The 22,530-nt window shown below is 40.6% G+C and overlaps 1 protein-coding gene and 1 long non-coding RNA gene across 5 annotated transcripts in view; both read left to right on the top strand.

Moving 5' to 3' along the window:
* Asap1 (ArfGAP with SH3 domain, ankyrin repeat and PH domain 1) overlaps nucleotides 1–22,530 on the top strand; it is a 292,770-nt gene that overhangs the window by 204,373 nt on the left and 65,867 nt on the right. For 2 of the 4 annotated variants that reach the window (XM_048358418.1, XM_048358420.1), the window contains exons 10-13: nucleotides 7,174–7,249; nucleotides 8,175–8,297; nucleotides 14,430–14,530; nucleotides 18,268–18,337. In XM_048358418.1, the coding sequence (XP_048214375.1) occupies nucleotides 7,174–7,249; nucleotides 8,175–8,297; nucleotides 14,430–14,530; nucleotides 18,268–18,337 (370 nt within the window). The remainder of the gene's footprint in view (nucleotides 1–7,173; nucleotides 7,250–8,174; nucleotides 8,298–14,429; nucleotides 14,531–18,267; nucleotides 18,338–22,530) is intronic. The other 2 variants (XM_048358419.1, XM_048358421.1) reach the window with 1 other exon arrangement.
* On the top strand, nucleotides 8,304–10,369 carry LOC125360464. Its single transcript, XR_007212755.1, has 3 exons — nucleotides 8,304–8,473; nucleotides 8,511–10,099; nucleotides 10,323–10,369. It is a non-coding gene; the product is annotated as an uncharacterized LOC125360464 (long non-coding RNA).

Consider the following 22,530-nt stretch of genomic DNA (forward strand, 5'->3'; position numbering starts at 1 on the left):
TGGAGTTCATTTTTTATCACAGCAAGAGGCTAGGGATATTGTCTTTCAAGTATTTTGTTTCTTGCTGCAATCTCAAAACCCTCAGTAGATATAAGGTGGACCTGTAAAGTATTATATACTCAGATTTGCGTTTAAAGGATTTCTTTTTCTGGGTACTTAATCCAGTTCACAAATGATTTTTACTACAGAGTCAGCTGGTACTCAGCAGTGAATTGGGTGTGGTAATGCCTCCATGTGGATACTGCTACTCAGTGAAGAAAACAAGGGCAGAAAGGTGTTTTGGGGTTTTTTTGTTTTTGTTTTTGTTTCTGCCAGTCCTGGGGCTTGGACTCGGCCTGAGCACTGTCCCTGGCTTCTTTTTGCTCAAGGCTAGCACTCTACCACTTGACAGCGCCACTTGTGGCCATTTTCTATATATGTGGTACTGGGGAATTGAGCCCAGGGCTTCATGTATACGAGGCAAGCACCTTTGCCACTAGGCCATATTCCCAGCCCCAGAAATGTGTTTTTTTACTTTAAAAAAAAAAATGTGTTTCAGCTCATCCACACTAATTACTCTTCACTCTCAGACCTAAATATTGTCAGCAATGAGCTGCTTTCAAAACAAGCATGCTCTCTTCCCTCTCACCAACTCCTTTACACCTAAGTTATCAGTATGATCTACACAGTGAAGAGCATTGACACACTGACGTTAATACCATTCATTTCACAGATCATTGTGAAAACTAACATGTACAGTGAGTTTGCTTTACAGGCCAAGGTACCGAGGCCCTGCCAGAGTTCCTTATTTATGCTTTCTCACTTATATTTACAGCATTCAAAACTTTTGCTCCAAAAGGATCAGTTTAACTTGCCCAGTCTCATTTGCTCATTTAGTAAATAAATACTCAATAAATACAAAACAGATAAAGACAGGAAACCACGGGGTGCCCCCCCGCAGTTCAAAATTTAAAATTTTTGTTTATAAAAGGATACTGTCAAGAAAGAGGGTAATTTACAGAATTGCATAAGACATTTACAAATCATGTATCTGATGAATCCAACATTCAGAATATATACAGATCTCAACAGTTTTAAGAATGGACATAACCCAGTTTTTAAAATAGACCTAGTTGAGGCCCTTTTTCTCTACAAGAGAAAAAAAAAGCCAAGAAACACATGAAAAGATGCTTCAACAGTAATTCTTCAGGAAAAATGTAGATCACAGTAAGATATGTAAAATGTAAATCACAGTGAGTTGCCAGGTCACATCCACTAGGATGGCTGTAATGAAAATAGTCAGCAAACCAAAATAAAAAGGAAATCTTGAGGAGAATATGAAGGAATTGGAACCCTTGCATTCAGTAATGGTAGGAATATACAGTGATAGGAACTCTGCTCTCCAAAAGAGTTTGGCAACTCCTCAAACAATTAAGCATAGTGTTCTTCTGACCCTTCAGTTGTCCTAAATTTGTGTCCAGGAGAACTAAAAAGTTACTCAAACAGAATTTATGCATAAATAACTTCCGGATCCATTATTCACAGTTGCCCAAACATGGAAGCATCCATCAACTGATATGGTGAAATATTATTTAACTATGCAAAGGAATGAAGTACCTACCTATATACTAAAACATAAGAGAATGTTTGAAACATGCCAAGTGAAAGAAATGAGATGTAGAAGACCAAAAGATTCATATGTGTGTAGAAAAGACAGATCCACATAGACAGAAAGCAGACTTGTGGTTGTTAGTGCTGAGGGGAAGGGCAGAAGTAATGGTTAGTGCTAATGTGTATAGGGTTTCCTTTGTGGGATGATAGACATGTTCTAGAGTGATAGTCATAGTTGTACAATATAGATACACTTTAAACCTGAATTTTAAACTGCATGAACTCTATTTCAGTTTTTTTGGGTTTTTTTGTTTTTTTTTTTGGCCAGTCCTGGGCCTTGGACTCAGGGCCTGAGCACTGTCCCTGGCTTCTTCCCGCTCAAGGCTAGCACTCTGCCACTTGAGCCACAGCGCCGCTTCTGGCCGTTTTCTGTATATGTGGTGCTGGGGAATCGAACCTAGGGCCTCGTGTATCCGAGGCAGGCACTCTTGCCACTAGGCTATATCCCCAGCCCTATTTCAGTTTTTTTTTAAGTACAAAAACATTTGCAAAAAAAAAAAAAAAAGTGCCTTCCTGCAATTTACATCTAGAAAGTGATGGAACCACATATACAACAGAAATTGTTTTTGTGCTGATCCTGGGCTTGAACTCAGGGCCTGGACTCTATTCCTTGGCTTTTTCCCACAAGGCTGGCTGGCATTCTGCCACTTGAACCATACCTCTGGTTTTGGCTTGGGGGTAGGGGGTAGTTAATTATAGATAAGAGTGTCACAGATTTTCCTGCCTGGGCTGGCTTCAACCCACAGTTCTCAGATCTCGCCCTCCTGAGTAGTTAGAATTATAGGTATGGGCCATTGGCACCCAGCCAGAAGTCTTTAACTTTTGAGAATGCATGCCAGGATTTTTTGGTTTGATAAACCTGAGATTGGGCCTGGACATCCGTGTTTCTAAAAATCTCCAGCTGTAGAACCATACACCATTCTCTATCACTTTGACCTTAATTGTTATCGTGTATTTACAGTTAAGCAGTAGTGAACATTCAAGTTGGTTGAACTCTGCAGAGTTATATATCTGGGGGAATTTTTTTAAATCACTGTTATTCAGGATGCAGAAAATAGTATTCCTGACTCAACCTGAAGCTGGAAAAATAGATTTTTCAGAAGTTATCCACTGCGAACCAAAGTTTTAGAGCATAGGGGTTGTTTGCTTGGATGGTTGGTTTGGGGTTTTTCTTTTTTTTCTTTTTTTCTTTTTTTTTCATGAGTTGGGAGGTTTGAACTCAGGGCCTTGTATCGTGTATTCCATCATTTAAGCCATGTCCCAGTCAGGTTGCTTTTAGTTTGTTTTTCAGATTAGGTCTCAAGTTTTTACCAGGGACGCCTCTACTACCTTTTTCTGAAAGTACAGATTGTGGAGCTCCTCACTCAGCTTGTTTGTGAATGATGTCTCCCTAACTTTTGTAGGTACTAACCTCAGGCCAGGATCTTCCCACATCTACCCGTCCTCATTCGCTGTTTCAATAATTGGGAAGATAATCTCTGTGATCCTACAACATGCCCAAACTTCTTTTGGAAATAGCATTCAGCTATCTGAACTTTTCAGCCTTTGTCCAAACTGCATCAAGGCAGGCAGAAAATCATTAAGAAGGGGAAATCAAGGAAGCACTCATCTTGCTTGGTTTTCCTTCCCTGTCAGTGTTGGGACCCAGTGACTTAAGAGGGAAGTGAAAGGGTATAGCGGCTGCTGAGGTGGAAGCCCAGCTTTATCCTGGAGAGGATGTTTCCCGCTGATGGATGGATGTGGTTGGACTCTCCTGAGCTTGCACTTTGCTGCAGCAGCTGTTTCCTAGGCTAAATGTAAGGTCCCTCCACTCTTCAGTTGTGTAACTTACATTTTCCTGCCATCACACATCATTAAAGTAGAGCAGTGTTTCTTCCAGGCTGCTTATTTAGGACCTGAAGGTCAGATGATCAATGAAACCTCTTTTATTGGTCTGGAGCCATCATGCATTGAACTTCTTCTCTAAGCCTGGCATGTTAATAAGTACATTGTGTCCAGTGCTCACAAGAACTGACCCAGGTACATGTGACTGACTGCACTCCCTGTGTAAACTGATGGTAATTACCTATTATGTTGAGATGCAATAAGATTTTTTTTTAACTTTTACTGGCTTGCTTTAAAGGATGCAAATGAACAGCCAATTGAAGAGGCCGCATAGGTCTTGAAGGCAGGAGTCTTGTTCCCAAGGAATTGGGATTTGCCATTCTCTTGGGGTTTTTATGGAAGTTCCATTATGTGTAATAATCAATACAGTCATTGACCTGGAGGTGACAAAGAGAAGTCAAAAGTTCTACCCCTCTAGCCACATGGATAGGTCCATAATAAGCCTTTTCAAAAGATATTCCAGCTGGGTTCCAGTGGCTCACACCTGTAATCCTAGCTTCTTAAGAGGCTGAAATCTGAGGCCCACAATTCAAAGCCAGACCAGGCAGAAAAGTGTATGAGAATCTTACCTCCAATTAGCCACCAAAAACCTGGAAGACAAGCTGTGGCTCAAGTGGTAAAGCACTAGACGAGCAAAAATGCCCGGGAGAGTTCCTAGCCCAGGTTATATTCATCTCTCTCTCTCTCTCTCTCTCTCTCTCTCTCTCTCTCTCTCTCTCTCTCTCTCTCTCTCTCTCTCCTCTCCCTCTCCCTCTCCCTCTCCCTCCCTCTCTCTCTCTCTCTCCCTCCCTCCCTCTCTCACACACACACACACACATACACACACACCACAAATGGGGTATGACAGTGACTGACACAGAGAAAATAGTCACACACTAGCTCACTGTCTGCTTTCTGAAGATTCCATTGTATTTCAGAGAAAGTGACTGGCAAAGACGTAATTTCTCCTTCTGTTTGTAGAGCTCCCATGATAAGTTTGGTACTGAGAACATGACTTGTGTTTTACTTCCTGGTTCACAGAACACTTTTCTCTGTATTCCATTCTGATGCTCCTTAGCATAAAATGTCCTCATGTAGGTACCCTACGTGGTTACTGTATATGATTTTGGTACACAGGATATTGCATATATGCCTACCTGATCTAGGGAAGGGGAAGAAAAATGAGGGTGTAACAGGTATCACAAGAAATGTACTACTACCTTATTATGTAACTGTACCCCCTTTGTACAACACCTTGTCAATAAAATTTAATTAGTATAAAAAATGTCCTCATGTAGAGATGAGCATTCTGCTGGTCACACAGGACCAAAACCTGCCCAAGATTGCTCATCTGGTGAGGTTTAGAGAGAAATTTCTGACTCTTAAGTCCCTGTATTTCCTCCTAATTATAGCTAGCTACAATAGAGGAGGAAAGAAAAGTCTTGCACTGCTGCCTTTCATGAAGTTTTGTGGCAAGTAATGGCTCTGTGCCACCTGGCACAGCTGGAGGGAAGAAGTTTCCAGAGGGATTCTGTAGCCTGTAACGAGTCGGCATTTGCTTTTGGTGGCATTAATAATCCATTACTAATGACCTTCATGGCCACTTTATTTCTCTGCAACTTATCTTTCATTCCTGCTCCTGCTTCTTACCCAGAGCTGGGAAGTTTTTAAGGGAAAATGTAATTGATAAAACTAGGAAAGTGTGTCAGAACACATGAATGCTCTTTAATTCTATACAGAGAATTTCTTTAATTTATTTTTATTATCTTTAGATGTTCAAATGTGTTTCAGTTCAACATGTCAGTTTATAAGTACAATGTATCTCCATCAATTAGCCTCCATCATCATCCTCCCTCATCTCTCCCAACCCCACCATCCCCTCAAGTGACCTGGTTCCATTTTCACATATGTACATTGACTAGTAGGACTTCTATACAGATAAATGAATTTGCATCCCTGTAGACAGTGATAAATGAACACCTAAATGTTAGAAAATGAGAATTTAAATATATTTTCCTATTAGGCAATCAAAAAGTTCTACTTCGCTCCCAGTCCTATTGATAGAAGACTTTCTAAACTAGTGAGAAAGGCTTCTCATCAGAGAGGTTAACCTTAAAAAATTGCCAGGTACTGATGGTTCACTCCTGAAATCCTAGCTACGCAAGAGGCTGAAATTGGAGGATTGTGGTTCAAAGCCATCCTAGGCAGGCAAGTCCATGAGGCTCTTGTCTTCAGTTAACTACCAAAAAAGCCAGAGGTAGAGTGGTAAAGTGCTAGCATTGAGCAAAAAAACTCAGGGAGAGTGCCCAGGCTCTTGAGTTTTCAAGCCCTAGGACCAGCACACACACAAAAAAAAGTACTCGTAGAACTCCAATGAGCACTCTGAAGGCCAAATCTGATTAAATGCATGGTTAATAGTGAATGTATATATTAAGCTCAAAAGAAATATGGACCCCCCATATAGACTCTTAACATTTTTTATACTATTGTACTTGTAGCCACTTAGCCATGTGCATTTGTGCTGAGGCTGAGCCTCCTGTGATGTGAAAATGAGATGGTAGTTGTTAGCTATGGGGAGACAGTCAGATAAGTACTACAAGGACATGATTAGAGAGGGGTCCAGAAGGACAGTGGGAATTTCCGACTCCTGTGTCCTGACCTTATTTTGTGTTTCTCTGTACTGATTTCACAGATGGGCCTCCTGAATGGAGTACTCAGCCCTGGTTTCAGAATCAGGCATACCTGAATCTGAATCCTATTTCTGTGGGGACAGAGCAAGTCAGTGTACCTTCTGAAAAACCAACATGATACCGAAATGCTTAATTCATGAGAGTCAAGCAAATAAAATAACTTTGGAAAAGTATCTTCTTCAGTGCTAGGCATGTGACCTATGCTCCATAAAGGTTAACTCTTCTTATTATTCAGATGAAATATCTATGTGGTAGGATACAGCTTTCCCAGTCCATTGATTGGTCCAATGTTTTTTTTTTTTTTCTTTTTTCTTTTTTGGCCAGTCGTGGGCCTTGGACTCAGGGCCTGAGCACTGTCCCTGGCTTCTTCCCGCTCAAGGCTAGCACTCTGCCACTTGAGCCACAGCGCCGCTTCTGGCCGTTTTCTGTATATGTGGTGCTGGGGAATCGAACCTAGGGCCTCGTGTATCCGAGGCAGGCACTCTTGCCACTAGGCTATATCCCCAGCCCTGGTCCAATGTTTTTGAAATCCTATGTTTTGAATATGTGCAGGAACTCATTGTTCTCTGGGGACCTGGGAGAAACACTGGGCCCCCTCCTGCCTCTACTTCTAGTTCAGTCACATCTCTCCTATGTTTCTACTTTGACTCCACATATGCCATTGGCAGTTGTATTTCTCTTTAACTCAGATGTGGCCCAACCAGAAGGAATTGTGCTATGGATGGATGGGGAACCACTGTTAGGAATGCCACTGTAATTTCAAGTGATTGAGAGATCTATCGAGTGTCAAATAGTAGGCTTTGCAAATCATTTGTTATACCTCTCTATAAAATACTGAAAGTAGTTTTATGGTTATTTTGTGAAGAAAATGGAGTGGTAAATAATGTGTGTGTGTGTTTTCAAATTGTGCACCTATTTCTAATTCCTTTCCTTTTTAATTGCTGGTAAACGCTATTGCTTTCCATTGTAGTTTCTTTCAAGACGGCCTGAAAACGGCTGATAAACTGAAACAATACATTGAAAAGTTGGCTGCTGATTTATATAATGTAAGTATCTATGTGGTATGTGTATTTCAGCTTGTGTTAAATATCACTATTATAGAAATCTGCGATAGAAGGCCATTAGGTTAGGTTAGGTGCTGGTAGCTCAACACCTGTAATCTTAGCTGCCCAGTAGATTGAGATCTGAGGATTGAGGTTCAGAGCCAGCCTTGGCAGGAAAGTCTATGAGTCTCTTATATCTCCAATTAACCACCAAAATCCAGAAGTGGTGCTGTAATTCAAAGTGATAGAGTGTTAGCCTTTAGTGAAAAAACTCAGGCCCTGAGTTCAAGCACCAGGACCAGCACCAAAAAATAAAAATAAAATAAAGAAGGCTGTTAGAAGTAGAAAAGGTTTAGTGATGAGTCAGTATAGTGTAGTCAGACAAGCATTCAGTCTAACTCAGGGAGGTCATTCATGTTCAGATCTTCCAGACTGAGGGGATAGAGGGGGAATATAAACCACCAGTTCTAGATGATTTTATGTACAGGCAGTAGCTACATGACTAAAGTAAATATCAGCTATCTCTTTCTTCATGTAGCACAGGATAACCTTTTGTGTATAAGCATTGGCCCACAGGATTTTTAGGTATTCATATGATTTTTTTCTGGCCCTCACTCCTCCTGCTCCCAACTCTTTGAAAAACCAGAAACACATAATCTTAATGCACTTCTTAACCTTGTTTAAAATAGCGCTTTAGAGTTCATTTTCTGGCCTAGAGGTGTTCTTCAATAAGAAAGCATGGTGCACTATTAAGTAACTTCAAAACTCATTGGTATGTTCTTTGGGTAACACTAGACACTATGAAGGCTTTTAGTAGGAAAATCAGCTATGTAATTGAATTATTTGATGAATGGTATATTTGGATAAATTACACTCTGTCCCTAAAAGCATAAATGATAAGTAATAGAAGTAATTTCTTCCTTCATAGATCAAACAGACCCAAGATGAAGAAAAGAAACAGCTAACTGCACTTCGAGACTTAATAAAATCTTCTCTTCAGCTTGATCAGAAAGAAGTAGGTGGCTTATATGTTCCCAGCAGGGCTAACAGTGTAAGTGAAGCTACTTGTGATACTCTTGTGTTTCTGATCTGTGAAACAGGCACATTGATAGCTTCCTGTGGGGTGGTTGTGGGGACAGATGAAGTGGAAAGTAGAAGTGTGGTAATGCCCAGGGTAGAAACAGGCTTTAGCTCGTTCGTTCTCTCTCTATATAAACACACACACACGTGCTAAATGTGTGTGTGTGTGTGTGTATTCCTATAGAAGCTTTGCCTCAGAATTAGGAAAATTGACTTGAGATGGTCCTTGGTACTTGAATATTTGAAACAGGGGCTATAGTTTATGGTAGGTGTTAAGAGAAGGTAGTATAGGTTCTTAATTGTAAATGTTGTCTACTCAAACATTAACTCTTTCTATGTACCAGGCTTTAGTCCTTTGCATTGAGCGACTCACTGTATAGTAGTGAACCGACTAAGGAAACAGTCATGTCTGAGTTGGTATGGGTGCTCTTAGAGATGGTGGCTGCAGTCCGAGGAGGCCTAAACCACTCAGAGGTAGAAAACACTGCCTGCTGTCATCAGGGGCCTCAAACAGGTTAGAGCAGGAAGGGTGGAGGAGTAGAAATGGATTTCTTAGGTAGAAACTCAGACCTGATTGTGGAAGACTGGCTGTTGCACTGAGGGTAATGGATTTCCTAATAAGGGTAAATTAGGTAATAATTTGTTACATGGAAGAAAGTCACATGTGCCTGTTTGTATTATAAAAATATTATGGATTAAATTTGAGTGCAGTACATAAATGTAATCTTTTATATTGTGAATTTCTTAGGCTATGTCACACTAGTGGTATACTTCCTTTTGATTCTTAAAATTCTGAAAGGTGTTCATGAATCCAAACAAAAATAAGCCAACCCTCACCACAATCAACAACAGCAACAAAAATCCTTTATCAGCAGAACTGGCCTTTATAGCAACCTGGAAATTGTTCTTCACTAAGAAGCTAAAGTTCTCTATTCTTCTGCTCCTCTTACTACGGTCTATATATGCTTTAGGCTTGGGTCCAGTCAGAAAAATCTGTAGCCTTCTGATACGACATACCTGCTCACCTTTGGCATAGGTGTGGTATCCAGGAAGATCTGTGTGTTGAGGTACCATATTTATACCCAGGCAGCCTCATGCCATGGCTGCATGTGGGGTTGGAAGCCCTAGTCTGTGTCAGAAGACATTCTAAGTAACACTCTGAAACACAAACATGCTGCTTTCCTGAGAGTCTATTGGTGACATGCAAATCCCAGTGCTTCTCCATGTAAGAGCAATAAAAATACTTAAGTAGAAAGAAAGAGGGGTTAGATTTACTTACTGGTATGCACTTAAAGGCTTCCTACCTTTGTTTTGTCACACAAGGTTATTACCTCATTTCTACATATATAGATAATTTCTGAGAAAGAAAAGTACATTTTTGTTTTATGCAGTGATTGATGTATTCTGCTCGGGCTAACTAAAGAACAAAGGTTCATATACCAAAGGAGAATAGACATAATTAAGTGTATTTGATTTTATTTATTTTTAGCTCCACTTAAAATTAATAAATGAGTTATTGTTAGCACAGTGTTAAGGATATTTTGCTACAAAAATTATCCTTCACAGCGAACCTGTCTTTTCTTATTCTGTGTATCATCCCTTGTTGGAAAATGTCTTTAGAGGGTAAAGATTTTTAGTGACTTAGATTAAATGTGAAGACACTCTCTGTTACAGAGTTCTTACCATAATCTTATTGTTCTGAAAGAGAGTTATCTAAAAGACAACCAAGAAATTAAAAGTACTCAGTATCATTTAGCCTAGTTAAAGCACCAGGTTCTTTTTTTTTTTTTGGCCAGTCCTGGGCTTGGACTCAGGACCTGAGCACTGTCCCTGGCTTCCTTTTTTGCTCAAGGCTAGCACTCTGCCACTTGAGCCACAGCACCACTTCTGGCCGTTTTCTGTATCTGTGGTGCTGGGGAATCGAACCCAGGGCTTCGTGTATACGAGGCAAGCACTCTTGCCACTAGGCCATATCCCCAGCCCCATAAAGCACCAGGTTCTAACATGGCTACATTACTTAGTTGTAGCCAGGCGCTGGTGGCTAGCTACTCAGCAGACAGATCTGAGTATTGAGATTCTTAGACAGCCTGGGCAGGAAATTCCATAAGACTTTTATCTCCAATTTACCACTAAAACGCTAGAAATGGAATTGTGACTCAGATGTGGTAGAGTGCCAGCCTTGAATTTAAAAAACAAAACAAAAACCTAAGGGATAGCTTAGCTTTGGTTGTAAATAAGAGCCCAGATCTTCTGAAGGCTCATTTTTTTCTTTTTTTTTTTATTGTTTTTTGTTATTTATGGCAAGTGCTCTATAAAATTAACTATCTTAACCTTTTGTGTTAGCCTTACTTCCCAAAAGAACTATTTATTACATGGTTATGTTGGGGATTGTAATTATTCTATTCCTAATTGTGATATCTATAAATTATATTTAGGGTACACAAAATAATTCAACAAATTCCAGGTTGTCTGCTCCCATTCCCCTCCTTGATGGGTTCTGAATGGGATGGCTTGTGTGTGCTGTCCCCCTCTCTCCTTTGTATAATGTGACACATTGCCTAGTACCCAGACACCACTCCAATGTTTAATAAGACACAACAGAAGGAGTCCTTTACCTGTCCTTTCACACCTTACATATTTGTAACTCCTTTAATGAGATTAGGTTTTAAGAGGGGTAGTAGAAACATTTATAACCCCATTAAATCAGTAAATGTGTAATTGCTTGCACTTTAAAGAAATGTACCATTTTATTCCTTAATAATGCTTTTTGTGTGTTAATACATTTCAAATAAAAGAGTGTTTTGTCTATATTGCAAATCAGCTACAGGAAATGGAATGGAAAATTAGTAGGATAGTTTTGCGCTATAGTTTACACTTCCTCTATCCCATTATGAAATTTCCCCAATGTTTTAAGTTATTTGTTTATTTTTAGTGATAGTTATTTTTGCTTGAATGAGTTTTTCATGTGCATTTCTCTTTTCCTGAACCAATGATTGATTTTGATTATGCTGTCAAAGAATTTAGTACCTATTTCATCTCTTCAGTTGTGATTTAAACTATTATTAGTGTTGAGAATTCCACTTTCTCAAAAAATGGAAGTCCTCTTTTCTTTCACTTCTAATACTCTGTTAAGCAAACTTAATGATGTCTATTATTGTCAAAGTATACAAATAACAATTAATTTGACCTTATTAAGCCATGAAACTCATTGATAGTATAGCATCATTGATGCTGAATTCTAAAACACATTTCTTCCTTTCTGGCCATTTTAATGAGGTCAAAGCGTACAACTCAGCTATTGTTTCGCCTGTAAAAGCATATTTGTCTGAAGTACAGCAAACCCATTTAGACTAAATACTTTCTCTGCAGAATTATATTAGTCTAAGGTTCACAGAATCGTTTTCAGTAGTCATCGGGATCCTTACTTTAAAAAAAAAATAGTTTTAAAGAATTGGTGTCCTAGGAGATTTTAGATTTGGTTGGTTGGTTAGTTGGTTCATGGGAGATAGAGGAAGTCCCTAATTGTCAGTAGGTGATTTTCCTGCAGTTTCCTTGAGTTAAAGCAGAAAAAGTGGGCTGGGAATATGGCCTAGTAGTAAAGTGCTCGCCTCGTATACATGAAGCCCTGGGTTCGATTCCTCAGCACCACATATATAGAAAAAAGCCGGAAGTGGCGCTATGGCTCAAGAGGTTGAGTGCTAGCCTTGAGCAAAAAGAAGCCAGGGACAGTGCTCAGGCCCTGAGTCCACGCCCCAGGACTGGCAACAAAAACAAAACAATAAAGCAGGAAAAGTCCAGGGAGTACATTTATCTCTGCCCCTACTTTGTCCCATGCTTCAGTTCCCTACCTCCTCATAAATTTTCAGCCCTAATGTCTTTTCTTGGATTATGGACATACTAATGCCTCCCTCAAGAAAACTTGCTTCTGACTCTTGTTTCTGGGCACTCATAAATTGGGGCTACTCTTCTTGCCCACCTGGTACTTATGCCAGTCCCTCAGTGCCAGGGCTATGTAAAAGGCACTAAGTTACCCACCAGAGAGAACTTAGTAAACCAAGTTACTGTGCCGGTTAGGGCTGTGGGCCCTGTTTAGAATTAAGCATTAGAGTAATTTTGCTAGATTCCTTAATAACAATCCATGCTCCATCCCTCCATTTCCACGTAGTTGAAACTGTCAAGTTAGGTCGAAGGAATCTAGCCCACAAAGGAGAAAAACTATTCAGATTAAGGAAGTGACTAGAGGTTAGAGTAGAGGCATAGCTGAAGTAGTAGAGCTGTGGTCCTAGCATGAGAAAATCTCTGGATCCAGTGCCCAGTACCACAAGAAAAGCAGTAGGACTCAATGTTGCTGGGAAAATGTATAGTTAACTATACAAGTGAACAGGAGGGTGATATTAAGAGGTGTGAGAGAGTTAGCATCCATCTCATGGTCTAGGCCATGTCCTATGCTCTGGGCCCTCAATCCTGGACTTTAAGAGTGGTCAGGACATGATTTTGAACACAGAACTTGTATGATATATAGAATCGCCTGCAAAGTTGCACTGTGCTAACAGTTTTTCTTCAGCTACTGTTAGCATTCGTTTGCATCACTAAGGACACAATTTGTCCAAAGAGACCATTCTGGTTTTGGAAGTTATGCTGTACACAGCAATCAGTAAATAATATGGATCATTTGGCTTCTTCCCTCAATACCCTCATGTTTCAAGCATTCCTTATGGTATAAATGAGTATATTTATTAAGTTCTCTTTGAGAAGTTGGATAAGCAAAACACTTCTCAGAGAACGCCTACCATTTGTGACTCGGTAGATTTTTCCAAGTACTTCATGTTGAGTTTCTCCCATGTACTAATTCCTATTGCACACACATTTGTCAACCATCTTACCTTGGTAAAATGCGTACTCGATCTCCCTTTCAGTTCAGTCTCTGCCCTCTCTCTGTTCTCCCTCAGTATGATCTGACACAAACCGTGATAGGCCTAAAAATACCTACTGTTCCATCACCTAACATTATCATGATTCTGAAGGTATTATGATGTCTTCCTGGTATATTTTTATAACAATGTTTGCTGTGTACATTATATAAGTGCTTAGATTATGGTGATAAAGTTTTCAACAAAATTAACAATGTTTTCAAATGTTCTGCCTTTTTTCTCTGTTGCTTTTGCCCTTCCTGATCGAAGTCTAGGAGAGTAAGTTAATGCTTTTTGTGAGAATGCATTGTCCTACCTCTGTGTCTAGAAACTCATGTTCCCATGCTGTAATTCAGCCCCTGTGCATTTGTGGTGTACATTAGTATAATATAATGTCTGTTCCTATCATGCAAGAAACTATGAGTAAACAGCAATGAAGTGCTGATGTGAAATGAAGCTTGTTTGCATCTGTGTTGTTGGTATGGTCCTGTTACCACTTCACACACTTCTCATGCCGTGGTGTCATCACTTTAAACTAAAACTTGTTGATAAGTGCATTTTGTAGCCCTCTGCAGGTTGAATGGGCCTTATCTGAATGCTTAGAACCAAAAGTTTTTAGAATCAAGAGTTTTTCTTACAGATTTTGGATTATTTGTATAGGGTTTACCAATTGAGCAACCCTCTTTTCTTTTTTTAGGAAAATCAAATTTGAAATGCTTCAAAAACTTTTTGGACATCATAACAGTATTCAAAAAATGTCAGATTTGATTTAGGGTTTCTCAGTGTATAAGAAGAATTTTATACCAGTTGTTGATACCTCACTCTGAAAGGAGGTTCTCATTTATTTAGAGTCCTTTAGCAGAATACAAAAAAAAAAAATTAAAGGGTATGCTTTAGGGAAAGAGCACCCCACATCCCATGTGACCAGGTACCTAGTCTACTTCACTCATCCCGTTGCTTCCCCTTTGCCTCTACTGCTAGTGTGAACTAGTTTGACTCAGAATCCTCCCAGTGCCTTGTCCTTGAGCTCTGTTCAGAGCTTAATCGGGTTCTGAATTAAGAGTGAGGAGGCCTGGAGTCCAGGCCCCAGCTCTGCCTTGGACTCACAGATCCATAAGGCTCAACGGCATAATAGAACTGAGGATTCAAGAGTAGTCTCCAGCTTTCTTGTAACCACAGTTTCTGTTTCCTAGGACTCCCAGAGCCGACAAGGCGGGTACAGCATGCATCAGCTGCAGGGCAATAAGGAATATGGCAGTGAAAAGAAGGGGTACCTGCTAAAGAAAAGCGATGGGTATGTATAGCCCAGACCAGCCCCCCTGTGTGTGCCAGCATGCCCACTAGGTGCCTCTTCCAGTCTCTCAATTAGAAAATGTTTCCTGATGTGCTGGTTTTCTTCAGCTAAGTCTGAGATTTTACCTATTGTCTTTTTTAAAAAAATTTAATAATCATTCACTCTTCTGCAGCCCCCACATGGCACCTGTGACATAGAGCCTGCTCATTTAGGAAAGCATTAAGAGGAAAAGCCACCTCTCTGTATTTATTTATTGCAGCATTTTCTACTTGGGATACCCATCCGGATACCTAAACCCCCTTGGCCTTTCCTCTATGTCACAAGTTATCTGGCAACAGCCTTTCTTTTTCTGATTCTGAAATAACACACTTATTGCCATCTCTGCTGCTCTGGCTCCAGGGATCTTCCTTCTACTCCTCCTGATCAGCCTGCGTCTCTGACACTCACTCTTCTTCTCTCCAGCTCACATCTACATAGCACTCAGTTGTCTTGTCTAAAATGTAAAGCACATGGTATCGTTCCCATACTGAAAATGCCTTGGTGACTTTCCTTTGCACTAGTACTTTACTCCCATCTTCTGTTGAGCCTCATCTTGTACCTTTCTTCCCTTGGCCCTGCCACACTGGCCCCTTTTTGTTGCATAAACAAATGATTCTACTTCCCAGCAAGTACAAGTGCAGAATCTTGATGATTTCCGTTCGACTCAGTGTCGTCTTTTTAAAAAGAAAATTCATTGAGCTGGGCACAGGTAGCTCACCCCTGTAATCCTAGCTACTTGGGAGGCTGAGATCTGAAGATGGTGGCTCAAAGCCAATCTTGCAGGAAAGTCCATGAAACTCTTATCTCCAATTAAGTACCAAAACAGCCAGAAGTTGAACTGTAGCTAAAATGGTAGAACACTAGCCTTGAGTGAAAAAGCTCAGTGACAGCACCCAGGCCCTGACTTCAGGCCCTAGGACCAAAACACAGAAAAAAAAGCTCTTTGCTATTTTGACTGCTTGTAGCTATGTGACATTGGTCTCATTTATAATGCTTATATTTTTGTTTAAATTGGTTGAAATTTCAAGTATTCATCTTATAAATACTCCCCATCGTTCTGTACATGCATTCAACAAGTATTTGTGAACTCTCTTATGTTTAAAACCAACTCTTGAAGGCACTGGGAATATAGTGTGAGAGAAAGAAAGACCTCATTCTTATAGCACGTGCATTCTAAGGTAGGAAGGGAAAAACATTGGTCATTGGTAGGAACGAAGATAATGAAATGAGTGCTGTAGGAGAAGCACAAAGCCAGGAAGAGATGTTGGAAGTGAATATTGGGGCTGGAAATGGTTCTCGATGTGACTTCAGTCGTCACCGAAGACTCCTGAGGTGACAGAAAGTGAGGGAATGACCTGTACAGACAGACATGGGAAAGGAAGAGTGTGCAGGAGCATGCTTTTTCCATTATGATACACCTGGGAGTTGAGCAGACCAGGGGACGGGGTCTAAGACACAGGGTTTGGAAGGGAAAGAAACCATAGGGTTCCTTTGGATGCTCTTGAATGAGATGAGGAATTACTGTAGATTTGTAGCAGAATACTGATATCATCAGATACATGGTCTCTGGCCCTTGTCTAAGAGCAGAAGCAAGACCAGTTAGGAGGCTGCTGTATATCTCCAGTGGGAACTTCTGAGTAGTGAGAAATTCTGAGTAATGAAGGTAGGGTCAACAGAATGCTCAGATACCAGGTGCACAGAAACAAAACTCATCCTTGGTACATTACATGATGCCTGGCTTCATGACCACATAGAGGAAAGTATGAAATCCCCAATTTGAACCTGGGTCTCCTGATCTAATAATACCAGATATTTACAAAGCGAAGATGTTGCTGCTCTTGACTGTGTTGCTATCCACCTTCCTCTGCGGATCTGAAAGCCTCCTGTTAGTCATCTCTTAGCAGAAAGATTTGTGCTTTTGTGTTACTCTCCCTCATCTTCATAAGCTGTGAAAGCACGTATAAGTATTTTGTTTTCTTAACACATGAGTTAACAAAAACAACGAATGAATGAAGTTTAAGTAAAATAAGTTAGGCTGGTTGTTGGATTCTGTAAAATATATCATTAGAGGAAAACCATGGTTTTGGCTTAGTGCATACAGAGAATAAATACCTGACCCATCTCAACAGGCTTCTGAGAGACCAAAATGAGATGCAGACCACTTGCACAGAGCTGATTACTCTAACCATGTATAGATATGATTGTTTGGCAGCTATTACCTCTAATCAAACTTGTCCCTAATCAGCACTTGCAGAAGAAAGCAATTTAGCTGTAATTTGAGGACATATTCTCAATTAATGGTTGCAAATTGCCTCCTGAAGAGACTGGGATTTCGAGCAATGTTGGAGTTCACATCTGGTCAGGTGGTGTCAAATTCTCCCTCTATGAAGTGTGCTTTGGAACAAACTATGCCTCTAGTAGTTACATACACAGGAAGACTTGTTCGATGCTGGTTTTCAATTTAGGCTGTGACAGTTTTCTCACAGGATGAATTTAAGAAGGAAAGGAAACACAAGATAATGTTTTAAAGGCCTGGGGAAACTATAGTGGTCTCCTTTGATGTCATTTGTTTCCATGGCAACAGAAAGCCCACTGCCTTCTCCCAGCCCAGGAAGTCTCTGTTCTCTGTTCCTTTATACCTACCTGATGGCAGTAGTTCCATATGGTACAGCTGTACCTGCCGGCAGGTGTGCAGATCTGCCCTGCATGCACAGTCACTTGCCTGTACCTGGGGCTTCCCAAATACAGTTCAGATCAAGTTTTTTGAGGTGTTTTTCACAACCTCTTGTCAGTGATTTGGGCATTGTTTATTTTTTTTATAACAATAAAAGTAGTTCTTCTAGAGGTTCTGAGGAATCAGTTGGGTTCTAGAAGATCTAAAAGAAGGTATACAAGCCACTAAAATCATAGCACATTTGTGTTGCCTGGAGTCTACACTCCATTCTGTTTCCTAAGGCATGGTCACCCCCACTTTGTCTTGCGTGTTAATGTGTGTGTGTGTGTGTGTGTGTGTGTGTGTGTGTGTGTGTGTGTGTGTCCGTCCGTGTCCGTGTCCGTCCAAGTACTGGGGCTTGAACTCAGGGCCAGGGCTCTCTCCCTTAGCTTTTTCACTCAAGGCTGGCACTCTTACCACTTGAGCCACACTTCCACTTCCAGCTTTTTGGTGGTTAATTGGACGTAAGAGTCTTGTGGACTTTCCTTTCGAGACTAGCTTCAAACTGTGATGCTAAAATGTAGCCTTCTCAGTAGCTAGGATTACAGGTGTGATCCACTGGCCCCCAGCAATGTTTTTGAATCTATTCTTGTAACTGATTTTCAGATACTAATGAAACTCTTTATTAGCATTGCCATTGGCACAGGCCTGGCTCTTTCCCAGAGAGGACCTTAACCTGTGTCATGTACCCATTCTCCTGCTTTTGGATTGCTATTGTTTCTATTTCATATTTTCAGTGCCCAAAACAGTGTTACGCTGACCAACTTTTTACATGCCTACTCCCTGGCTTACCTTTTTTCATCCAGAGTAGTAAGAGGCAACAAGAACTTTCCGTTTGTGGTGGTTTATTGAAGAGGGTTGGGTTTCTGTTTTAATGTGGAGGTCGTTCTTTTTTGTGTGATTAGTTTCTTGAGTCATACTGTAAGACTGCACATCCCAGAGTGACTCAGACACTACATCTAGTTCTGTTTGGCTTGCTCCCTAGGATCCGGAAGGTGTGGCAGAGGAGGAAATGTGCCGTGAAGAATGGGATTCTGACCATCTCACATGCCACCGTAAGTGTCTGATTTCCCTGCCCATAAATGAGGTGATATTGCCAGCACCAGATTTTTACCCACATTTCCTTTATATGTGGATTTGGGTCAGGTTGGTTGTTTAGGATATTCTATTATGAAGCATTAGATTGTCTGATATTGACCTCCATTGTTCTACATTTCTACTAGAAATGTTTGTGTTTTGCTGCCTTGAACTGAATTTTAGGTGTTTGACTTCATAATCTTCTGGGAAATGTTATTAGTGACTGTTCTGGGGGGGAAAAAAATCCTACTTTTATGAATTATAAAGATGGTGAAGGGCTGGGTGCCGGTGGCTCACACTTGTAATCCTAGCTATTCTGGAGGCTGAGATATGAGGATTGCAGTTCAAAGCCAGCCTTGGTGTGTCCCAGTGGTAGAACACCCATTTAGCAAAAACAAGGCCCAAACCTCAAACCTAAGAATCACCAAAGAGGAGGCTGGGAATATGGCCTACTGGGAGAGTGCTTGCCTCATATACATGAAGCCCTGGGTTCGATTCCTCAGCACCACATATATAGAAAAAGCCAGAAGTGGCGCTGTGGCTCAAGTGATAGAGTGCTAGCTTTGAGCAAAAAAGAAGCCAGGGACAGTGCTCAGGCCGTGAGTCCAAGGCCCAGGACTGGCAAAAAAAAAAAAAAAAAAAAGAATCACCAAAGAGGGGCCAGGAGTTTGGCCTAGTGGTAGAGTGCTTGCCTAACATGCACTACTCCCTGGGTTTAATTCCTCAGTACCACATATACAGAAAAAGCCACAAGTGGCACTGTGGCTCAAGTAGTAGAGTGCTAGCCTTGAGCAAAAAAAAAAGCTCAAGGACAGTGCCCAGGCCCTGAATTCAAGCCCCATGATGGACCAAAAAAAAAAAAAAATAGAAGAATCACCAAAGATTAAGTGAAAGATTCTTGAGTAGAAAATAAGGTAAACTCAACACTTTTGACATTCTCAAGTTTAATTCCACATAAAATTTTACGTGTGTGCAAGAGTGGAAATTTCTGGCTTTTTGACTTTATTTTGTTTGTGAGTTTCCAAACAAAGATTTACTTTCTGTACTCTTCCTGTGGATTTGTCTGGCTGTGATCATTTCAGAAAGCATTTTGTCAGGCCATATAATGTCCTTACCATGTTCTATTTGCTGTGGGCGGCAGTGCAGTATAATGGGATGTCATGTAGATGAAGGTATCTCAACACTACTTCCTTACATGACCTTGAGCAGTTTGCTAAAAGTAAAAAACAAGTTCTCTTCCCCATCCCTTTTCTTTCCTGCCAAAAGACATTATTCTGGTTAAGCCAACTGTTTATGTGTATTCTCTCTAATTAACAACAAATATCATATTGGCCACATTGTTTGATGGATAAGGAAATAGACAGTGGCATCTGTCAGATTTGAATCTGAATCCCAGCTTTGATGTTTATGATGTGACCTTGAGAAGAGTGTTTAGCTCAGAGATTCTTTGGGAATTAAGTGAGAGAACATGCCCTGTGTGGGCACAGTTAGGGGTTGGGGGCTCATTGATGTCACTGCCACTGCTGACAGTGGGGGAGAATGTGTTCCTCCCCTAATTCTGATTCCCTCCCACTGAGGTATGTTATTTTCCCCTGCTTCTCACTGGCTGTAAGCCAGACTTTTTGCTGCCAGCTCCATCACTTGTAATCACATTACTGCCCACACAGAAAGATCGCCATAGGCAGTTTTAAGTTGCTTTTCTTGACTTTGCAAACGCCATGGGTTATGTAGGATGATTGAAAATGAAGGCTGTTGGTTTCCTGAGAAAGCATAAAGAGATCCCATGATCTTATAAACAGTAGGGAAAGAACCTTTGTTACCAGAACCTTTGTTACCTTTAGGACTCCTTAACATGTACAGCATCCTCTGGCTTAACCCCCATCAGTGTCATTTTTGCTATTCTTTTTTTCTTTTGGCCAGTCCTGAGCCTTGGACTCAGGACCTGAGCACCGTCCCTGGCTTCTTCCCGCTCAAGGCCAGCACTCTGCCACCTGAGCCACAGCACCCCTTCTGGCCGTTTTCCATATATGTGGTGCTGGGGAATCGAACTGAGAGCTTCATGTGTAGGAGGCAACCACTCTTGCCACTAGGCCATATTCCCAGCCCCATTTTTGCTATTCTTATCAAAGTGGTTCAGACTAGGATCAGGGCTGCGTTCCTTCAGGAGTAGGAATATCTGCCCCCAAAATCATCTGGTACGTGCCAGAACAACCATATGTGCATCTCATAGGCTCTGCTTGGCCTGTCTGCTTCTACTGATAATTTTATATGGCCCTGGAATGATGTTATAACACCCAAGTGCCCCTTGGCAAAAAAAAAAAAAAAAAAAGGTTCCTCATCTCTGATCAATGAAACCTTCAGAGTCTTTTTCCTTGACCACCTGGGTCAGATCTACTTCACCTCCTCCAGTATACTTTTCTAGAGACAAAAAAAAACATTTCTTTTAATACTATACTGTTTGGAAGCAGAGCCTCATATTTAATTAGGCAAGTGCTACACCACTAAGCCATTGAACTATATAGCCCAGGTCCATCCAATAAATTTAAACAGTGTGTAAGATCATTTCATTTTAGAATTCCATGTCTAACAAACCAAAAAAAAAAGTCTGTATCAAGTCACTAAGTTATTTGAAGTAGATTTCTGTGCCTGGGGTTTCACTGTGATAGGAAGCTTTCAAGACTAAGACCTGGACTTAATTCCAGGCAGGAGGCATGTGCACACTGCCACTCATAGTTGGAATAAGATGACTTGGGCATCCTTTCCTTTGTGCTTTCTTCAGTCCATCTGTTGTACTTCAGTACTTTTTGTTGTATTAAAACCAGGCACTGTGGTCTCAGCTGGCTTCTTTGGCTCTTGTGAACAACACAAATTGTTGTTCAAATTGGTGTCTTTCAAGGGAGATATCTTACTCAGTTGCCACATGGCTTTCAGTTTCTCTGCCTCTAGAGATAGTTTGCTTTCCTCTTTAAAAAAAAAAAAAACAACAACAAAAGGCATTACAGTATAAGTAAATATAAACTGTTTCATTCTTTGTCATCTTAAAAGATAAATTTCTAAAGTATAAGTACCCGTACTCTTTAAAATCTCTTTCTTCCTGAATTAATCAGTGTCATACACTTTTTAAATAATGGGTTAAAACAAGAAGTAAATCCAGGTATGTTAGCCCACTTTTATAACCCCAGCCCTAAGGAGGCAGAGGCAGGAAAACCAAGACTTTTAGAGTAGTCCGGGTTACGTAGCAAGACTGTCTTAACAACCAAAGAAGAAATGGAAATACCGCTTAACTGACGGTTTGTGCCTTACACTTAATTTGGCAGTGATACAGAATAAGTAACATCTTCATTTCTCATTAGGCTGGGAGACAGGGAGACCTTGTCTAGCTCATCTTTGAATTCTAGTTCTTAATACATTTCCTGACTTGTAATAAATCCTCAATGAATTCCTTTTCTTTTTTCTTCCTTCCTTTTCTTTTCTGGGATTGTAGTAGAGTGCTTGCCTAGCACTCCTGGGAGGCCCTGGGTGAGGGAAAGAGAAAAGAGCACTGTCTGTGGAGACTACCTGCAATTAAACGCAGTCAGCTCCTCATTATGTGTACACCTTTACTACTTACTGCCACTCTCACCTTTAAACTAGGCTAGTAATATGCCTATTTTTCAGAGTTATGAAAAGTAAATATGTTGCACTTAAAGCTTTGTAGCAACTGGACGTTGATGAAAATTCCCAAAACTTAGCAGTTATTATCATTTCATTGAGCTGAGAGGGGAATTTCAGAATTCTGCAGCCAGGCTGCCTGGGTTAATTCCATCACTGGGTCCCTGGTGCCCCTTTCCCATGTAGATAAGGGAGCCATCAGTAGTGCCTGATTCATAGGTAGTTGTAAAGATTAAATGAGTTCATTGATTATAAGTAATTATTACAGGATATGGGATACAATTAGGGCTCAATAAATGTCAGCTATTATTATTGTGACTATTAATCTTCTTCCCTAGTGTGTTACTATCTCCATTTAGAAAGTAGCTTATTGTAATTTTTGCATTGCTCTTCCCTTTAGTACTCAATATTTTTTTCTCATAGAAATTAAGTTTCTGCCTGGTAGGGATTAATAGCAACTCTTTTACCTCTTGGGGCAATTTACTAAGGCAAGAATTTGATGTGTGTCTCTCCTTGTCCT

Source organism: Perognathus longimembris, chromosome 12 (genome assembly GCF_023159225.1).
Source record: "Perognathus longimembris pacificus isolate PPM17 chromosome 12, ASM2315922v1, whole genome shotgun sequence".
In the NCBI taxonomy this organism is placed as follows: domain Eukaryota; kingdom Metazoa; phylum Chordata; class Mammalia; order Rodentia; family Heteromyidae; genus Perognathus; species Perognathus longimembris.